At 44.7% G+C, this 21633-nt stretch overlaps 1 protein-coding gene across 1 annotated transcript; it reads left to right on the top strand.

The window, feature by feature from the left end:
- Positions 1-382: 382 nt before the first annotated feature.
- acer3 (alkaline ceramidase 3) lies at positions 383-21395 on the top strand. The gene is made up of 11 exons (XM_061218201.1): positions 383-567; positions 6200-6310; positions 6968-7020; positions 8162-8214; positions 10427-10508; positions 12229-12264; positions 15534-15592; positions 15709-15810; positions 17406-17510; positions 18408-18453; positions 20643-21395. The coding sequence occupies exons 1-11, from the start codon at positions 468-470 to the stop codon at positions 20694-20696; spliced, it is 801 nt and encodes a 266-aa protein (XP_061074185.1). The 5' UTR covers positions 383-467; the 3' UTR covers positions 20697-21395.
- The last annotated feature ends 238 nt before the right edge of the window (positions 21396-21633 follow it).

The raw sequence follows: 21633 nt of genomic DNA, 5'->3' as shown, positions 1-21633 counted from the left end.
TTACTTTTAAAATGTTATGTAGATGGCGAACATGGTGACCAGTCCGTTAGTATCATCAAACTGCAACTGCTTACGTTATCCTCTTCCCTATAGTGTGTTTGTACGTGTACATTGTAATGTTTCAATTCAGAAAGCAATAAACAGCATTTGGCAGACTTGGGAATCTTAATTCACCATCACAATACAACGCAGAACACGAACAGCTACTTCTACGTGGTGTACTAAGCCTTTTGTATTTCTGAATGGCACTGTTTTGACTAAAGAAAGTTTTCGAAGTTAGCCAATGTTGATTAGCTAACAAAGTGAGTGAATGAACTCACTCAGAAAAGGGAAACGTTAGCTAGATGTGTGTGCCCTCACCTGAGCTCAGGTGTACCACCTAGTTGCCGTGGGTCATTCGGAAAAAAATATTTTTCTATGGTGAATAAACGCCCTCCCTCTAGTACCAGGCTCCAGTTTCCCCCATCATGGCTCCTTCGGACAGACATGGGTACTGGGGCCGCCCAACATCAACATTGGACTGGTGTGAGGACAACTACATCGTGTCATTTTACATCGCCGAATTCTGTAAGTAACCCTATCAGATAATCTGTGTTAAGTGGGATCAGCTGTTTTAGCTACGGAAACAAAGAAGGCAAGCATGCCTGATGTGTGTTACTAAGCACAGGGCCTCTATCCTGTCAGAGGACAGTAGATTAAGCTAATCAGCTAAAATATATATACACCAAGCGACTGACGGGTTCTGTTTGTGTTCTATTTGCTAGATGCAGCGATGCTGGTTCAGGAACTGCGTCGAGCCCAAATGGCTTAATTTACCACAGCTAGCCAGTTAGATCGCTAGTGTTTAAATAAAGGGAATGTAGCTAATCTATTTGGAATAAATGCTATCAAGCTTGTTGGCTAACGTTTTACTAACTTACTTTGCTTGAAAAAAGAAAAAAAAACGCCCTGAGGCGATTTGTAGCTGTAGTTACTTAACGGTTCAAGATACACTTCGTCAAACTAACGTTTATTCTAATGTTACCTAGCCAATCAGCCTGTGCGAATTACTAACGTCGTAGCTTTGTCCTAGCTAAGTGACATTTATTGATGAAACGATATCTTGTCGAGCTAGCTAGCTAATGGTAATATTCCATTCGGGATAACGGTTTACATTATGAAAGGCAACATTTATTGATAGCTAGAGAGCTAGCTTTTTGTTCAAGTTCCAACTTAACTTAAACCTAAACTAACGTTAATCATGTTAACTATCGCCAGCTAGCTAACTTATAGCTAGCCTAACCACTCCTAGCTAGGCTAGCGCAACGTTATCTAGCAAGCTACAGGTGATGAAAGTGATGTTGCTAGCCTAGACTAAGTTAGCTAGTTTAAGATATTCTTGCCATTAACCAATTTTTATTTTATTTTATTCACTAGAACGAACTACTTTCCCCAGTTAGTAATGGACGAAACGGCCATGGCCAAGATAACGTGACGAGATAGATTAGCTAGCTAGACTAGAGGTCAAACGAGCGTGATATATTTGTACACGTCTGCGTTTCAGGGCAACCTTTCTTCACACTTTCAAAACTGACAATGAGTTAACGTTACGTATGGGGAAACTTCAAACCACTGTTGAAACGAACCACAAAAAAACAGACCTCAAGGAAATTCATTTCAGTGTGACTAATCTAAGGACAATGCTGTTGTTGGTAGCATTTAGTCTTAAGTATTGGTGAAAATCTTGCAGGGTTCTGTACACGCAGACCACTTTATTAGGTACATATTACTGGGTATGACCTCCCTTTGCCCCAAGAACAGCCTGGATTTTTTGTGGAATGGATTCAATAAGGGGCGGCACGGATGGTGCAGTGGGTAGCACTGCCGCCTCACAGCAAGGAGGTCCTGGGTTCGAATCCCCGTCGGCCGCTGCCTCTCTGTGTGGAGTTTGCATGTTCTCCCCGTGTCTGCGTGGGTTTCCTCCAGGTACTCCGGTTTCCTCCCACAGTCCAAAGACATGCACGTTAGGCTGATTGGAGAGTCTAAATTGCCCGTAGGCATGAGTGTGTGAGTGAATGGTGCGTGTGCCCTGCGATGGACTGGCGACCTGTCCAGGGTGTATTCCTGCCTTTCGCCCAATGTATGCTGGGATAGGCTCCAGCCCCCCTGCGACCCTGATCGGGATAAGCGGGTTCAGATAATGGATGGATGGATGGATTCAATAAAGTACTGGAAACATTCCTCAGAGATGCTGGTCCACATCACAAAGGTGCTATATTTATACATCTTTTTCAGGACATTCCAAGCTATACCCAATGCTTGTGCAATGTTGCTGATTGATTTCCCCTCTTTTCTAAGCTTCAAAATGGCTTACTTTTCTCCCAAAGACAGCTCTCTGGTCTTCATGTTGGTTCATCTCTTCAAACACAAATGCAGTCTTCACAGGCAAAACCCAAGGGTAGACAATCAAAACTATTTATTGTCTAACCAGTCAATCTAACAGGACACATCTGGACAATCTGGCTGTGTGCTTTTCAGATACAGCCCACAAAGAAAAAAGGGTCACACCCTGAAACATCCCAATTGCTTTTTAGACAAGCAAGGACTGTACAGAAGTGCACAAATGTCACAGGTTGCTAGTGCATCATGACTGAGCATGGTTGTTCTATATTTTTCAAGGTGTCTGTCTTCCATAGTATGTGTTAATGGAGAGCAAACTTTTTTTGTAACTTGGTAGAAACCGCCTTTCTTTCTCGCAATGCCACTAAGTTGAAACTTGTTTGTGTAATAGACATTTACTTTTGAAATTAAAAATATAAACAATGTACAAAGACATGGGAATTCTATGTGTGGTGTTTATTTCCACTTTCTGATTTTCCTCATTCCAGCACTCTAAGAACAGCTACAAATGGTTTCAATCTAGCATACTTAATTGCTTGTATTGTTTTGCTTTCTAAGATTTTCCATGTAGCAAAACTTATTTGGAGAGACTGGTCCTGCGATGCTGTTCAGCCAAATGTGTCAGTTTATTTTAACAAGAACGGACTCCTGTCCCAGGCCTCCAGGGCTGAGAAAGGTTTGTATGCCTTAGCAGTCACCAAGGGATATTCAATAAGGGAAAGAAACCGATATCCAGGGAAAGTGTGTGGTTGACTCCGCTGGGCATTTATGTATCTGCCACAGAAGGCCAGTTTATGTGACCTGCTCTCAGGAGACCCTTTTCAGAATTACAGTACCTTGATGATCTTTTCCCCCTTAAGAGAAACTGCATTTAATATTGAGCTGCATCTGAGTGTAGGCTGCATGTAAAGCAGATTACAGGGTTAAGGACCTATCCATTATTTTTAAGAGAACATTTCCCTTTAAGTGTAACTTGGAGGTGGCAATGACAAAGTGTGGTACTTTGGAGTCAGGGGTTGTGTCCTAAATGGCTTACTAGCCTACTATTGCATATGCAAACTGAGTTCACTGAATTAAGTTATAAATAGGCAAAAAGTTTCTCTAAATTTAATTTACTGTATATAAAATCCCTGGATGATACAAATATTTCCAGGGTTTTGCTGAGTGTGGGTGTGCCTGAAACTACCGTGTCCCCAGAATATGTACTGTCTACTGAACATACTGCAAATTTCCTCCATACTATTTTCCAAAGGTATGGTGGAAGTGTTGCCCTCTGCCCTTGCCACTTCCTGTATGATCTGTTGGAGAGAAAAGGGCGCTCCCCAATACGCTCGCATGCAAAGATGCGCATATGATCTTGGATTTTAAGTACACTACACTGAGAACATTTTGCTTACTCAACCCTCTCATCCAGTATACCCGTGGTCTGCATTCGGGAGCACATCACATGCTAATATAAGAAGGCAGGGACTGGCTGAAATGGGATTTGCGGAAGAGTAGCAAGGTGGGAACCACTGCTAACCAAGATAAATATCAATGCACGTTTGCAAAGAAAGCACCTGGATGTTCCCCAATCCTTTCGGGGTAATGCTCTTCGGACTGATAAGTCTAGCATAAAACAAATCCGCAAAAACAGTCAAACAGTGGTGGTAGTGTGATGGTGTGGGGATACTTTACTGTCTCAGGGCCTTGGGGGCGGATCCTTTTACTTAGACAGTGCTGTGTACATGTAAAACAATAGTGGGAAAAAAATAGGTTGGCTAGTTAAGACATTTTTCTTCTGCTCGGTAGTGCAATCAAAGACTGCACAGTAGGCTGGGGAGTGAATTCTTTGTAATCTTTGTTAGGACTGAATTAAAATGGAGGTAGAGAGGGTCTCCTCACTCACCCTGAGGAAGCTGACACTGTGATATCCAGGAGTACCTGCATTCCAAAGAGCTAAGCTGGGATCCTCATGAACCGTGGGCTTTATCTCTGAGCTCACTCCTCAGTGCAGAGCCCTGCTGCATTACATTCCTTTAGCCAGGCTGGAAATAAGCAGTGTCTTGTTAATATTATTGCTTATATGCTATCGCAGTAAAAACAATTAGGAAATCCCCCATAACTCATTGGTTAAAGAGCCAAGATCTTTGTAACTCATTAAAGACTACGTTACAGTTGTGTTTGTGTTACAGTAAAGAAGGCGTGCTTTGCCCCTAAAGTGTTCTCAGGTGTGGTTGTGTTGGTGTTTACATATCGGACTAGTTTATTTGAAAATGAGGTTGTGTAAAGCTGATAGGCTGGGTGTGCTTTGTGGAAAAACCCTTTTAAATAACACAAGTGTATTAGGCTATAAATGAAATCCATCTCACTGCTTAAAGTTAAACCATTTTCTTTTAAGCATTAGATATATCGTGTTACATGTAGAGTGCTGGGCTATTACGGTCCACTGTCATTTAGGATAAGTTGCTGATCTCCTGTAACACTCAGAAGAATGAGCCTGGCCCAGGTAAATGAGAGGTAGAGAGGATTAGAGCTGTAAAATAAGGCTCTTCATATCCCTCCCAGGGAAACCGATATGTTGTCTGTGCAGGTGTTCCCAGGACATTAAAGCACTGTCTAGATTTGCATGTCATACCAGCGGGGCTGTTTTAGGTTCGAGTAGGGTGCTCTCGATTACTATGCTTTTTTACTTGGTTCTGAAATTACAGTCAAAGGAAGGTCGTCATTGGTTCACGTACACAGCCTGCACTTTAAAGTCAAAGGAAGTACTCTGAAGTTCAGTTGACTGCAATAAGACAAGTGTGACCTGATGTGGGCAGCTGTGTTTGTGTCTGCGCTTCAAAACTAACGTGATGAGTGCGGTGTGGACCCAAGTGCAGAGACACAAAAGCCGGGATAAATGGCAAAATGGATGGGTATACACATGGGTATGAAAAAATGAACATGGGTACAAAGTAAACAAGTCAATGGAACTCGAGAGACCTCTCAAGGCAGGAGACTCCAAGGCTCAGTAGCACGGGAAGATATAGCGGCAGGTTGAATACACAATAATGACATCAATAACAGGCACAAGATTAGTGCTTTGCCACCTTCTGGTGGCGAGCAGGGATTATGGCACAAGATCCCTGCATATGCAGCCTTTTCAGGGCCCAGGTTTGTGACGTTGCAGTGGAAGTGACAGTGCATCGCTGAGTGGAAACCGAAGTCGTCGTGTGAAAGGAGCCAGTAGCGTTGGCCGAAGCCAGGCGGTTCATAAAACGTGGTGGAAAAAGAGAGGAGCCGTTGCCGTCGGCGGTTTTGCCTGGGGTCTAGGGTGAGAGAGAGCACTCAGCCAGGGCTGGTCCGATAAGGACATAGCTGTGCGGGAAGCAGGCTGTATGTGGTGGGAGGCGGAAATACAGCGTTTTTTCATTACTGCACTACATAGCACTCTAGCTTAGTCGGAGGATCCTGAGCTTTTGAAATGGGGAAAGTAATTCCATTTGATTAACTTGACTCCCCGTTCCATTTGGAATCACTGACTGTACTACACCCCTGCAGGCCCCACCACCGCTCATTCTTAAAATAATGAAAGTAATATGTTATTTAGCTGACGCCTTTATCCAGAGTGACTTACATTTGATTAGACTAAGCAGGGGACAATCCCCCCTGGAGCAATGTGAGGTTAAGGACCTTGTTAAAGGGCCCAGCAGCTGTGTGGATCTTACTGTGTTTATACTGGTGCTTGAACCACCAACCGTCTGGGTCCCAGTCATGTACCTTGCCACTAGGCTACAGGCTGTGCCGTGTTGTGTTGTGTAGCGTTAATGACCCTTCTGGCCACTGTTTCATTCCACAGGGAACACCGTCAGCAACCTCATCATGATCCTACCTCCCATCTACGGTGCCCTCCAGACACTCAGAGATGGCCTGGAAATCCGCTATGTGTTCGCCTTCCTGGGACTCGCAGGTAAGGCTTGTGAAAAAACGCTCACTTGGTGTGTATGTATGCACAGATGGGCAGGTTTAATCGTGATGTGCGTTGAGCAAACACTATTGACTGATAAAACCTTTGTTTTCTGGCTGTACACCAGTGTGGTTTACAGTGATAATGCAATAAACTGGACATTTTTATGCCCTGCAGGTCCTGCAACGGTGTCTGTGTCAGGTGTCTGTAATCTAAAATGTTCATGTTTTTGTCATCAGGGCTGCAGGGTTGCATCATTAGGGTGTCCATACAGCAGTGCAGTCAGTACTGCAGTTTGGTTTTATTGGAGCATTTAAGCCTCAGAACTCAGAAGAACATTGTCTCTGTCTTGTCACTCCTGATTTACCACTGATGATTTGAAAAGAATAAAGGCAGATAGCTCATCTCACTGTCAGTGTATAAATAATGTCAGAATGCCCTTTATTAGCTTCAGGTGCTGTCTAGACAGCTAGATCTTACAATGGCCAAAAGGCCCAAAGTCCTGTAGAACGCCGGTTTAATGCCAGGGTGTGGCTTTTAAATAGTCAGTTTTCCAGAATCTCTTCCCCTGGAGTTGTGGGAGGTGCTCATGGGAGGTGACGAAGTGGGTCACGGTGGCAGAAGGACTGGTTTTGATTTAGGTTGTTTGTTTGGTTTCAGCTGTGGGGATTGGGTCTTGGTGCTTCCACATGACTCTGCAGTACGAGATGCAGGTACGTAGCATCATTCGCACATAAGAATGGAATACACAAAAGCACTCCATGCTTGGAAGTGTGGTTGTCTTGACGTAATCTCACACTTTTTTCATATAAAAAATCTAAATCTCTGTTAGGCAACTCTCAGAAAACTGATTCCCTCTCTTCACGCACTGCAGAACACGTGTTAACTACCTCTTTATTCAGTTGCATGCATCGATCATGTTGATATTTGTTTCACAGGCGAGGGGCTTTTGCATTGACTGTCTGTAATGACTTATTTCCTCAACCTGGGCACTTGATTGTTTAAGTGTACTTAAAATGTTTAAGAGCACAGTTCAGGAAACGTAGGACGAAGTCCAATCTTTTTTGCGCATATAGGATGTATATATGTTGTATATGTGATGGTTTACTATTTATTTTACCATTTGGTGATACAGTAAGTCATATCTCATTAATACCTGTCAGCTGTAAATCTGAATGACAGGAAATGGATGAAGGATATTAATATCTTTAGCCGTCAAGAATGACTTCAGTATATAGCTATAGCCTGGTTGAATTTTCCCTTGGAATTCGCTGGGAAATCGCCGAACACACAAAAAAGATGATACCCCAATAACACAAAAATATCCCAGGATTGACATTAAATGCTTTTTTTTACTTATCTGGAAACAATTTCCACATAATAGACATTCTGCAGTCATTGAATGCTCTTGTAATGAATGTGAATGTGTGGATGATGATAGTAAGACCTGGTTGATGAGATGTTTTATGACAATGAGACCTGGATGATAGATGATCTATGATAATGAGACCCGGATGATAGATGATCTATGATAATGAGACCTGGATGATAGATGATCTATGATAATGAGACCTGGATGATAGATGATATATGATAATGAGACCTGGATGATAGATGATATATGATAATGAGACCCGGATGATAGATGATCTATGATAATGAGACCTGGATGATAGATGATCTATGATAATGAGACCTGGATGATAGATGATATATGATAATGAGACCTGGATGATAGATGATATATGATAATGAGACCTGGATGATAGATGTTCTACGTCAGGCCTCTGGGTCTGAGATTGACATGCCCATGTTCTCTCTCCCTCTTTCTTTTCTTCACTTCTCTTCTCTCAGTTACTGGACGAACTGCCCATGATCTACAGCTGTTGTGTGTTTGTGTACTGCCTGTAAGTGCGTTCTGTCCTCTGCACATCCCCCACAGACCCTGCACATTTGCTTCAGCAAGGCAGAGCAAAGTATTCCTGTCTTTATTGACTTTAAAGCCTGGTTATAACCCAGTGAGCAAAAGCCAGAACCACACATCTACAGGGCTGGGGATCCAGGTTGAGAGATGTGATATTAAAAGACTAGGTCAATCCCCATTATACATTATCTTAACATTAATAAATGTTAACATTGTTTGGGATGGTCCTTGGTCCCTGGTCCTTATCTTTGTTGTACGGGTAGCAATTGAAATTGTACTTCCCTCTACGGTCTTTCAGCGCACTTATCCCTGGTTATGGGTATGCACTTTGTTGTACGTCGCTCTGGATAAGAGCGTCTGCCAAATGCCAATAATGTAATGTAATGTAATGGATGTGTTCCATATCACCATATTCTAAGTACTTACTACTTAGTATTCTAAGTGTGCCACATTACAGTCTGCTAGAGCCCATATGTGAGGTGTGAACCATCGGTCAGGTGGAGATCTAAGTCCTCTCTGCACCCTGGGTGTGTAGTGAACCATCAGTCAGGTGGAGGTCTATGTCCTCTCTGCACCCTGGGTGTGTAGTGAACCATCAATCAGGTGGAGGTATAAGTCCTCTCTGCACCCTGGGTGTGTAGTGAACCATCAGTCAGGTGGAGGTCTAAGTCCTCTCTGCACCCTGGGTGTGTAGTGAACCATCAGTCAGGTGGAGGTCTAAGTCCTCTCTGCACCCTGGGTGTGTAGTGAACCATCAGTCAGGTGGAGGTCTAAGTCCTCTCTGCACCCTGGGTGTGTAGTGAACCATCAGTCAGGTGGAGGTCTAAGTCCTCTCTGCACCCTGGGTGTGTAGTGAACCATCAGTCAGGTGGAGGTATAAGTCCTCTCTGCACCCTGGGTGTGTAGTGAACCATCAGTCAGGTGGAGGTCTAAGTCCTCTCTGCACCCTGGGTGTGTAGTGAACCATCAGTCAGGTGGAGGTCTAAGTCCTCTCTGCACCCTGGGTGTGTAGTGAACCATCAGTCAGGTGGAGGTCTAAGTCCTCTCTGCACCCTGGGTGTGTAGTGAACCATCAGTCAGGTGGAGGTCTAAGTCCTCTCTGCACCCTGGGTGTGTAGTGAACCATCAGTCAGGTGGAGGTCTAAGTCCTCTCTGCACCCTGGGTGTGTAGTGAACCATCAGTCAGGTGGAGGTCTAAGTCCTCTCTGCACCCTGGGTGTGTAGTGAACCATCAGTCAGGTGGAGGTCTAAGTCCTCTCTGCACCCTGGGTGTGTAGTGAACCATCAGTCAGGTGGAGGTCTAAGTCCTCTCTGCACCCTGGGTGTGTAGTGAACCATCAGTCAGGTGGAGGTCTAAGTCCTCTCTGCACCCTGGGTGTGTAGTGAACCATCAGTCAGGTGGAGGTCTAAGTCCTCTCTGCACCCTGGGTGTGTAGTGAACCATCAGTCAGGTGGAGGTCTAAGTCCTCTCTGCACCCTGGGTGTGTAGTGAACCATCAGTCAGGTGGAGGTCTAAGTCCTCTCTGCACCCTGGGCCATCGGTTAGGTGCAGATCTGACGGCTCTCTGACTGCACCCTGGGTGTGTGGTGCATACGTGCTCCTTGATGAGTCATCCTCAGAGGAAGATCCCTCAGGAGAAGCATTTGTTTGTGTTCGTTTAATTAACCGCTTAACCGCGCCACTAACCCCACACACATCTCCGTGCCAAGAGAAAAACCGGTGTTGCCAGAAGGCAAATATTTTAGGAAATGTTTTGCCCGAGTAAGTGACTCCGCAGTTCGAATTTGGGTTGGCCTGCATAGTGATGAAAGAGCACTGCTGCTGCATGGCGGTCTCTCTCTGGGGCCGCTCCTGTGTGGCTCTGAGGGAGTCGGAGCAGAGCCTCTGTGCGTGCTGCCAGCAAACTGCAGACCATTACCCTGTCTCCAGAGACCCACCCTGCTGGGCCCATCTTGGCATCGGCAGTCTGTCAGGGGTATTTGAGGACACTCTGAAGCGCATCTGCAGACCTTCTGAGGGGCACATACATTTTCTCTACAGGCTGGGAGTGGTCCGGTTTAGCCTGGTCTGAACCGGTTCAAGCCCATCAATACTGAATATCTTTGTCCAGACTTTTCAGAAAATGCAATGGTGATCAATTGTTTGTAAATGCAGATTTTTACAACTTATTTATTATTATTATTGTTTTTTGCAGATATGAATGCTTCAGGCAGGAGAACACGGTCAATTATATCCCCATTGTCATCTTGTTAACCTTCAGTATTGCCGTCACTGTAGTAAGTCTGATTTTCTTCCTGTTATGTCTCATGATTGTTGTTTTAGGGAGGGTTGACAAATACATAAATTCATGGTTCAAAATGACAATTTATAGTCAATAGTTTCATTATGAAACATTGCTGCAGATGGCCAATTGAGAACTACTATTTGCTTCCAGTATTTCTTCATTTTCTTGCACAGACATGATTCTCTCCATAATATTATATTTACATAATTTATACAGAACATATTTGGAAAAGTCCTTTTGTATATACACTGGTATAATGAGTTGTGTCTGTGGCTGTGTCTCTGTTCACTAATTACTTCAGTCTGTATTATTTGTGAGTAATGGGTGTCAGCTTTTGGCAGCTCATTGTTCAGAAACTGGTAATTAATCCCTGGCCCTGTCCCTTTTGGCATTCTGCACTGAAATAAACCCGCTCCACATTCCTCATCTTGGAAGAGTTCCTGTGACAGGTGTATCTTACCTGTCGAGGTTGAGCGTGTTGCTATGACAGCGGCTCAGAAGCCGTATCTGGCGAGTCCGGGCTTGCCCCCACACCGCTAGCTCTGCACAGAGAGCGGACGGCAGCTTAACCTCAGAACCGCCATGGTTGGACCCCCACAGGGCCCTCCCTCTCCTGTGCAGGGCCACACCACAGCTGAGGTGACCAGCGGGATCTACACCCATTTTACAGACCAATGTTTCTTAACCCATATGACACTCTCCACCTTATACCTTTTAAACCAATTAAAAGGGGCTGCTATACTATTGTCCTGAGCCCCTACTAATTTCTCAACCGAAGCCAAAACCCCTTGGGATTTGTGCAGAGCCATTTCATATTGGGCTTGGGACTGAAAGGGTTAATAAGAATCCTAAATAATTTGTTGGAGGTCACCAGGGCAGGGTGTGATGCTGTGCATACTTCAGGTCTTTACAAGAGAAGGCTAAAGCCGTTTATTGATGCGTTTGCTTGAAGATAACATGTCCAGGAGACCCAGTGTGATTGGAGCACGTGAAGAGTGATTGGGCCAGGGACTCGCTGAACTGGCTCAGCTTGCGTGTTCTGATTAGAGTTAAGAGCGATAACTACAAGTATAACTATAAATATGTTGTTTTAAAAACCATTCTAACTCAAGTGGGTGGCAGAGTCCACAGCTGAACTAAGGACAACGACCGTGACAAATGATATCGTTGCCATCACTTTCAGAGCGTCGTGAATGATAACGTAGACAGCAAATCAAAATCCAACTAAATTTATAAGGCATCACATGCAAATTGGCAGATGTAGCCGAGAGACTATTTACAGAACGTTAACGTTCATCAGTGTGAATGCTCTCATCGTTATAGTTATAGTTATCATTATAATTCTTAGTGCGCATAGGCCTTTACACACAAATTACACTTAACTTCCATGGGAACATTGCCAGTCTGTCTCCCAGAGAGGTGCGAGGCCATTTAAACTGCTCCACTATTTCGCTGCGGAGTGTAGTTACCTTTTAGCTGTTAGTTTTCCATAAAAAAAAATCTTTTTCTGTTCATATAAAAGTTGTGCATCTATTGAAACGTCTTCAGTGATAAAGAAAGGCCCTGTATTTCATAGGAAAAATGAACCACATTATAGTGAAATTGTTACTGACACAAATACATTATCCCGTCTGTCAGTGCTGCTGGTACTTGAATGTGTTTATTCTGCTTTTGGAAAAGATGCTCCTTGACTGATGATGTGAATATTGCAGGTTTATTTACAGTGGAAGGAGCCGGTATTCCATCAGGTCAGTAGTGCCCCTGTTTTCTGTGTGTTTAAAATCAGTTTTCTGTGTGCTTCAAGTCAGCTTTCTGTGTGCTTACAGTCAGCTTTTTGTGTGCTTACAGTCAGCTTTCTGTGTGCTTAAAGTCAGCTTTCTGTGTGCTTAAAGTCAGCTTTCTGTGTGCTTAGTCAGCTTTCTGTGTGCTTACAGTCAGCTTTCTGTGTGCTTAAAGTCAGCTTTCTGTGTGCTTAGTCAGCTTTCTGTGTGCTTACAGTCAGCTTTCTGTGTGCTTACAGTCAGCTTTCTGTGTGCTTAGTCAGCTTTCTGTGTGCTTACAGTCAGCTTTCTGTGTGCTTAAAGTCAGCCTTCTGTGTGCTTACAGTCAGCTTTCTGTGTGCTTACAGTCAGCTTTCTGTGTGCTTACAGTCAGCTTTCTGTGTGGTCTCTGAGCTCAAGCTGTGGTAATGGTTTGACACAGGAAGTTTAGACTCCTCTAAGCCTGATCACCTCAAATATAATAATGACTGTGAATTTAACTTTGTTTTAATCCAATGTTAAACTAGTGCCATTGTAGTCCAATGCTGAAGCCTGGGTTTAAATGGCTCTGCTAAGCTTCACCTGAAATAAAATTATTATTAACAGTTGCACCAAAAAAACAGGATCTATTTTAGGTATGTTGTAACAATACCCTGGTATGAAATGAACACATCAACCCCAGTGCTACTTTCCTCAAACATAGAACTATGCCAGTAATGTGGTTTATCAACCCTTCTGAAAAATCAGATATTCTGCCTGGTTGCCTTCCACAAATGCCATTTTCATTTTTCTATTAATTAAAAAAATAAAAATGAGATGTGGGGCAGGATCTTAAGACCGGTGTGTTTCCTGAGGAGCGTTGCTTGGCAGCCCAGTTGCTTCGAGGGTTGTGTGAGTGTTGTGTTGTGTTGTGGGGTGTTGTGTTGTGTTGTGGGGTGGGGTTGTGTTGTGTTGTGGGGTGGGATTGTGTTGTGTTGTGTTGTGTTGTGGGGTGGGGTTGTGTTGTGTTGTGGGGTGAGGTTGTGTTGTGTTGTGTTGTGTTGTGTTGTGGGGTGGGGTGGGGTGGGGTTGTGTTGTTGCTGCGATGGTGGTCCAGATAGGGGTTTTTTTTCCAGGAAAAGTCTCCCCCCCCACATCTGTTTTCTATGGAGACCAGCTGACTCCAGCTCCTTCAGGAAGCCATCGCGAGGGGTCAGGCTCGGGGAATTTCCCCCCGCTGCCAACCGCATTTCCCTCTCCCTCTCCCTCGTGTGCCTTGTTAAAAAGCGAGAGATTAAACCCTGAGGAATGCACAGCATCCAGTCCCTGGGTCTGAGTGTTCTTCTTGCCTACTTCCTCCAGTCTCCTGGCTGGAATTCAAAACACATATTACCTGCTTTTAACTGTACTGCTAGGTTATGGAATTACACACTTTGTGAGCACTTTCACAAATATCTAATAGACTAATTTTTTAGACGTATGAAGTGTTCTGCTGCGGTATCTTCTTAGAGGTTTGAAATGATCACAGAAGTCCTAAATGCCTCGCCATGTCATGCACAAGTAGCCGGGTCTGATTCGTCAAAGTGTTTTCGCAGAAGGCTGAATGACGAGACTGTGTGTACTTCTGGATGAATGTTCCAGATAAGAACGCAGTGACTCGTGGACACAATGCTGTTATTGTTTACCTCCGTCTGAGGCCGTTTTGTTTGTGTGGTATTGCTCCGTTTGAGACACAGATCCCCTTCTTGGTGTGAGGCTGTGGCACCCAACAGCTGCTAAATTGGTTTCATGTGTTTCTCAAAGCATTGCGGAGTAGTCGGACCAAAAATGCTCAAGAGGTGTTGAACAGGAGGGATGTTTGCCAGTTAAATTGTTGAGGTTAAGCTCATTTATTTGTGTGTGTTCATTTCAATATTGATGTAGCACCACCTAGTGGTGAGACTTAGAACTGAATGAACTTAGTGTTCACAGCCGTACATTAAACACTATTGAGCAGGGTGGGCAATGAGGGCTGTCTGTTTCTGGATTTCAGAACAACTTCTGCTCTTCATTATTAAATTGGCCCATTCCGTGTTATAAACAGCAGCTGATAAATGTTCTTGTCTTGTATCATTTTCTTGTGGTCTAATTTACAAGTGAATCGGTCATGGTGCATATGGTTAATTAACTGATTGAGCCAGGTGGCAGCAACTGGTGTAACTGGCAAAATCTGGCATACACATCGGCCCTCCAGGAGTTGCCCATCCCTGCTATAGACTATATAGACTATATAGCACCGTTGAAAACTGGAAACAAGGAGCTAATCCCCAAATGTTTTAGATGGTCCTCATCTGTAGTCTTAAACACACTGTTGGACTGAAATGGTAATTCCCTTGATAGGTTCGAGTGTATGATATAGAGACAGTGACGCCAATAGAAACGTATGGGCAAAGAGTCTGCCCGACCGGGCACCAGGAAGTGTAATAGTTTCAGTCTCTGCTCATGCTCATTGGTCTGTTTGGTCACACGCACAATGAAGAAAACACAGGTTCAAGTGAAAAACCAGTGAAAAACATTTGGGCAGATTTCAAGTCAGAGCATTTTTAGGAAATAAAAACACCGATATCTTGTGTGCTTGGGGGAAAAACAGACCTTGGAAAAAATGATAAAATACACTCAGTGAGCACTTAGTTAGGTATTTATTAGACTTTATTAAATCTTCTGCTGCTGTAGCCTATCCACTTAGAGGTTTGACACGTTATGTGTTCAGAGATGCTCTTCTGCACACCACTGTTGTAATCTGTGGTTATTTGCGTTACCGTCACCTTCCTGTCAGCTTTGACCAGTCTGGCCCTTCTCCTCTGACCTCTCTCATTAACAACTTGTTTCTGCCCGCAGAACTGCTGCTCAGTGGATGTTTTTAGTTTTTTGCATAATTCTCTGCAAACTCTAGAGACTGTTGTGCATGAAAATCACTGGAGATCAGCAGTTTCTGAGATATTCAAACCACCCTGTTTGGCAGCAAAAATCATTCCACGTTCAATCACTTTGATCATGTTTCTTCCCCACTCTTTGGTCTGAAAAACAGCAGAACCTCATGACCATGACTGCATGCTTTCATGCATTCAGTAGCTGGCGCATGATTGGCTGATTAAATATTTGCATGAGCAAGCTGGGATAGGCTACATCAGCAGAAGACCAATAAGTCTAATAAATACCCAATAAAGAGCTTGCTGAGTGTATATACAGTGTAAACAGTGTTGTGTGTCATTCACAAAGTGTTTTCTTGTTTTCTCTAGGTCATGTATGGGATACTGGTTGGTTGCTTAGTGCTGCGGTCTGTATTCATAGTTACATGGTAAGTGTCTCGGTGTTAGTGGAAATGCCACCTTTATGATTTTTTTCCCAGTTCCAGAGTGCCTAAATGTGTCCAAGTGCCCAGTTGAGAACCCACTCTTTGTCATGCACTTGCAGGGTGTATCCATGGCTCCGCCCCCTCTCCTACACCTCTCTAAGCGTGTTCATGATTGGCTTTCTGCTGTGGAACATCGACAATCATCTCTGTGACACGCTAAGGTAAATCAGAGAATTCCTGCCGGAGTATTAAAGTCAATTTCTCACCTTGTGTACATTTTCCACTGCTAGAAAAGCAGTGCTCAGACGTTGTTCTGCTGCGTGGATGGTCACCACAGTGTGTTATCTTATCTGGACAGGACCAGGCTAAAGCCCACTGTAGCTTGCGGCCCCACAGGGCTATGTGCAGGTAGCGGCCCCACAGGGCTATGTGCATGTAGCGGCCCCACAGGGCTATGTGCAGGTAGCAGCCCCACAGGGCTATGTGCATGTAGCGGCCCCACAGGGCTATGTGCAGGTAGCAGCCCCACAGGGCTATGTGCATGTAGCGGCCCCACAGGGCTATGTGCAGGTAGCAGCCCCACAGGGCTATGTGCAGGTAGCAGCCCCACAGGGCTATGTGCAGGTAGCAGCCCCACAGGGCTAGGGCTATGTGCATGTAGCGGCCCCACAGGGCTATGTGCAGGTAGCAGCCCCAAAGGGCTATGTGCATGTAGCGGCCCCACAGGGCTATGTGCAGGTAGCAGCCCCACAGGGCTATGTGCAGGTAGCAGCCCCACAGGGCTATGTGCAGGTAGCAGCCCCACAGGGCGATGTGCAGGTAGCAGCCCCACAGGGCTATGTGCAGGTAGCAGCCCCACAGGGCTATGTGCAGGTAGCAGCCCCACTGGGCGATGTGCATGTAGCAGCCCCACAGGGCTATGTGCAGGTAGCAGCCCCACAGGGTGATGTGCAGGTAGCAGCCCCACAGGGCTATGTGCAGGTAGCAGCCCCACAGGGCGATGTGCAGGTAGCAGCCCCACAGGGCTATGTGCAGGTAGCAGCCCCACAGGGCTATGTGCAGGTAGCAGCCCCACAGGGCTATGTGCAGGTAGCAGCCCCACTGGGCTATGTGCAGGTAGCGGCCCCACGGGGCTATGTGCATGTAGCGGCCCCACAGGGCTATGTGCAGGTAGCAGCCCCACAGGGCTATGTGCATGTAGCGGCCCCACTGGGCTATGTGCAGGTAGCAGCCCCACAGGGCTATGTGCCTGTAGCGGCCCCACAGGGCTATGTGCAGGTAGCAGCCCCACAGGGCTATGTGCAGGTAGCAACCCCACGGGGCTATGTGCAGGTAGCAGCCCCACTGGGCTATGTGCAGGTAGCAACCCCACAGGGCTATGTGCAGGTAGCAACCCCACTGGGCGATGTGCAGGTAGCAACCCCACGGGGCTATGTGCAGGTAGCTGTAGCTTCAGCAAGAAGTGTGAGGGTTACAGGCAGCAGGTCATTCAGTCACTGTGCTGCAGTAGTTCCTCTGTTGAGCTGTGCATGAATGGTCTTCCTCCTACTCATATCCGTTGGGCATTGCTTTGTGTTTGTTAAGATAGAAACTATGAGAAAATACACAGCTTTATTTTTACTTTCGGAAGCAACTGTCTTTCTTCATTGTGCTTGGACTAGGCTATCCCTGTGACTCGAAGTAGTATTTGAAATGAAGAAAATACAGCTAGTATCCACAGTGACACTTCACCTGACACTTGTATTATTATTAAGTCAGTTCATCTGTATGAGTGAATGATGGCTACATGTGTTTGACCCCCCTTCCACACACACAGGAGTACCAGGGAGAGGCTGCCCCCAGTGGTAGGGGCAGTTACCCAGCTCCATGCCTGGTGGCACGTCCTCACTGGGCTGGGGTCCTACCTGCACATTCTCTTTAGGTAAGGGAAAGACCGACATGGAGCCTGACAGATACCTGTTAACTTTCCATCCAAAGGTTAAGCAAATTTCCAAAACGTCATCAAAATAAATCGGTGTGTATTTCTATCCGTGACTATTATGTGAAGGACTGAAGATGGAGCAACTAGATTACTTATTTGGAGGGATATACTTGTAATGCACTTGCAATTGTATATACCTACATATTTATGGAGAGTACTGTATTGTAATGGTCTTGTGATCGTGATTTTGTTATGCTGCTATTTGACCCGATCTTGGCTAGGTCTCATTTGTAAAAGAGGTTTTAATCTCAATGTGACTTCTGAGGAAAGTAAAGGTCTTTTTTGGGCTTCCTGGAGCGGAAGCATGCAAGTGCCCCCCTCACATCATCGTTTATTCAACAAATCTGTTCACATCACCCTTTATTGCATCTTCTCTTCAGTATGCCAGCTTATCCACCTATTTCAGGCAATTTCATTAGAGTTACTTCAGCGCAAATCCAAAATTTGTATAAAAACCGTTGGATGGAAACCCCACTCCTGACAATACGATGGCTGATGGCTTGTCTTTCAATGAACCCAACACTACACATATCCCTGCTGTAATCCAGCTCAAGATGGTCAAGCTGGTCACAACATGTCAAGCAATGGGAGTTGGTCTGAACTGGTCAACTGTTTAAAAAAAAGTAGCTTCAGCAGATTTCAGTCGGGATGTACAAATATAAAGTTACATGATTATAGCCTTGGCTAAATGAGTGTAATGTAATGCAATATAAACCCAGTGTGGCTGTTCACATAGGACTGTGGCCCTTCTATGAGAATGTAAAGTTAATGCTGATGTGCCGTGGTGAACAGTAACTACATGGGTCTAACAGTAATGTCCTTTACCCCTGTCCAAAGCCTCCAAACAAGGACTACCTACCTCAAGCACAGACCAAAGGTAAAGGTAAGTATGCTTTAGTTTTATTTTCACACTTTTAAAAACCAGGATGTGTTGCTTGGTTTTAGAGACTGATACACTGGCAGCCTCTGAGTCTGTGAAGCAGAGAGCCTGTGAATCAGTGAGATGATCTGTTGTGATTTGGTGTGGTGATCTGTGTGTTTGATGTAGTAATGATGTGTGTGAGATTTGGTATGATGTGGTGATCGATTTGTTTGATGGAGTAATGTTTGAGTGAGATGTGGTGTGGTGATCGATGTGTTTGATGGAGTAATGTTTGAGTGAGATTTGGTGTGGTGATCTATGTGTATGATGTAGTAATAATGTGTGTGTGAGATTTGGTGTGGTGATCGATGTGTTTGATGGAGTAATGTTTGAGTGAGATTTGGTGTGGTGATCTATGTGTATGATGTAGTAATAATGTGTGTGTGAGATTTGGTGTGGTGATCTATGTGTTTGATGGAGTAATGTGTGTGTGAGATTTGGTGTGGTGATCTGTGTGTATGATGGAGTAATGTGTGAGTAAGATTTGGTGTGGTGATCTGTGTGTATGATGGAGTAATGTGTGAGTAAGATTTGGTGTGGTGATCTGTGTGTATGATGGAGTAATGTGTGTGTGAGATTTGGTGTGGTGATCTGTGTGTATGATGGAGTAATGTGTGAGTAAGATTTGGTGTGGTGATCTGTGTGTATGATGGAGTAATGTGTGTGTGAGATTTGGTGTGGTGATCTGTGTGTATGATGGAGTAATGTGTGAGTAAGATTTGGTGTGGTGATCTGTGTGTATGATGGAGTAATGTGTGAGTAAGATTTGGTGTGGTGATCTGTGTGTATGATGGAGTAATGTGTGAGTGAGATTTGGTGTGGTGATCTGTGTGTATGATGGAGTAATGTGTGTGTGAGATTTGGTGTGGTGATCTGTGTGTATGATGGAGTAATGTGTGTGTGAGATTTGGTGTGGTGATCTGTGTGTTTGATGGAGTAATGTGTGTGTGAGATTTGGTGTGGTGATCTGTGTGTTTGATGGAGTAATGTGTGTGTGAGATTTGGTGTGGTGATCTGTGTGTATGATGGAGTAATGTGTGTGTGAGATTTGGTGTGGTGATCTGTGTGTATGATGGAGTAATATGTGTGTGAGATTTGGTGTGGTGATCTGTGTGTTTGACATAGTCATGTTTGAGTGAGGTCTGGTGTGGTGATCTGTGTGTTTGACATAGTCATGTTTGAGTGAGGTCTGGTGTGGTGATCTGTGTGTTTGACATAGTCATGTTTGAGTGAGGTCTGGTGTGGTGATCTGTGTGTTTGACATAGTCATGTTTGAGTGAGGTCTGGTGTGGTGATCTGTGTGTTTGACATAGTCATGTTTGAGTGAGGTCTGGTGTGGTGATCTGTGTGTTTGACATAGTCATGTTTGAGTGAGGTCTGGTGTGGTGATCTGTGTGTTTGACATAGTCATGTTTGAGTGAGGTCTGGTGTGGTGATCTGTGTGTATGACATAGTCATGTTTGAGTGAGGTCTGGTGTGGTGATCTGTGTGTTTGACATAGTCATGTTTGAGTGAGGTCTGGTGTGGTGATCTGTGTGTTTGACATAGTCATGTTTGAGTGAGGTCTGGTGTGGTGATCTGTGTGTTTGACATAGTCATGTTTGAGTGAGGTCTGGTGTGGTGATCTGTGTGTATGACATAGTCATGTTTGAGTGAGGTCTGGTGTGGTGATCTGTGTGTTTGACATAGTCATGTTTGAGTGAGGTCTGGTGTGGTGATCTGTGTGTTTGACATAGTCATGTTTGAGTGAGGTCTGGTGTGGTGATCTGTGTGTTTGACATAGTCATGTTTGAGTGAGGTCTGGTGTGGTGATCTGTGTGTTTGACATAGTCATGTTTGAGTGAGGTCTGGTGTGGTGATCTGTGTGTTTGACATAGTCATGTTTGAGTGAGGTCTGGTGTGGTGATCTGTGTGTTTGACATAGTCATGTTTGAGTGAGGTCTGGTGTGGTGATCTGTGTGTATGACATAGTCATGTTTGAGTGAGGTCTGGTGTGGTGATCTGTGTGTTTGACATAGTCATGTTTGAGTGAGGTCTGGTGTGGTGATCTGTGTGTATGACATAGTCATGTTTGAGTGAGGTCTGGTGTGGTGATCTGTGTGTTTGACATAGTCATGTTTGAGTGAGGTCTGGTGTGGTGTGTTTGGCAGTTCCTCTGCGGGGTGTGGCCGGTGATCCACATAGAGGCCCTGAAGACCACGTGAGCGGGGTCGGGGGAGGACATGGCTGCCGTCGCTCTGGTAACGCCCTCCCAGGCCGGACGGGGAGGAGGGGCCGTCTCACTGGCTGCTTTGGATTTGGACTGACGGCCTCAGGTCTGGTCTGCTCAAGGGATTCTCCCAGATGTGCCGAGCGTAGCATTTAGTCCACTATGGATCATGGGGAATACGGCTGTGTTCTCGCATCAGGATCTGTTGGAAACTTGCACTCTAGAAATGAGAGATGTCAGTCATGTCAGTCATCTTTTCTCATGCAATTACAGCAAGCTTGTGTTGTATGCGTGTGTGTAGGCCTAATGTTAAATTCAGACCACTCTACTTTATTTTCTTTGTTCCATATCCCCCTCTCATCACACAAACTTCTGTGTATGTTAAGCGTAAGTGTCTTGAGTCATGACCTGTACAAAAACCAAATGTTCCTCACTACATGATTGTTGCTTTTACAGTACCCGCCCAAAGTTTGGACACACTTTGCCTTTTTCTGCTTTTTCCCTATTAATGTTTTATTTTCTCTGTTTGTAATCAAACAATTCATAAGTGGTCAAAGTGCAGACTCTCAGCATTTATTCAAGGGTATTTTTGTACATTGATTTCACCATGTAGTAATTACAATACGTTTTATACATCATACTATTTTTTACATCATCACGGGTCCAAGGTATCAGATGAGCCTCAAGCCATTGTGCTGCTGCCAGATATGCTGTAGATACTACAAGGGACATTTCTCCTGACTAATTTTCCTGTTGAACTCAATGGAAGAATTATTCAGGAGAAGCAACCCTTGAAGTATCTACTGTATATCTAGTAGCAGCACGGTTGTTTGAGGCTGATTTAATACCTTGGACCCTTGGTCACTTAAAGCCATTTAGCCAAAAAATGTTTTCCATACTGTATCAGAATAATTTACAACCAAATCTAGTCC

Source organism: Conger conger, chromosome 13 (genome assembly GCF_963514075.1).
Source record: "Conger conger chromosome 13, fConCon1.1, whole genome shotgun sequence".
Lineage (NCBI taxonomy): Eukaryota > Metazoa > Chordata > Actinopteri > Anguilliformes > Congridae > Conger > Conger conger.
This window is presented reverse-complemented; position numbering and strand designations above follow the sequence as displayed.

Excerpts from the sequence above, each read along its gene's own strand:
- acer3 (XM_061218201.1), top strand. The coding sequence starts at position 468 with ATGGCTCCTTCGGACAGACATGGGTACTGGGGCCGCCCAACATCAACA. Across the intron at positions 568-6,199 it reads ATTTTACATCGCCGAATTCT|GGAACACCGTCAGCAACCTC; the intron begins GTAAGTAACCCT and ends TTCATTCCACAG. Across the intron at positions 10,509-12,228 it reads TCAGTATTGCCGTCACTGTA|GTTTATTTACAGTGGAAGGA; the intron begins GTAAGTCTGATT and ends TGAATATTGCAG.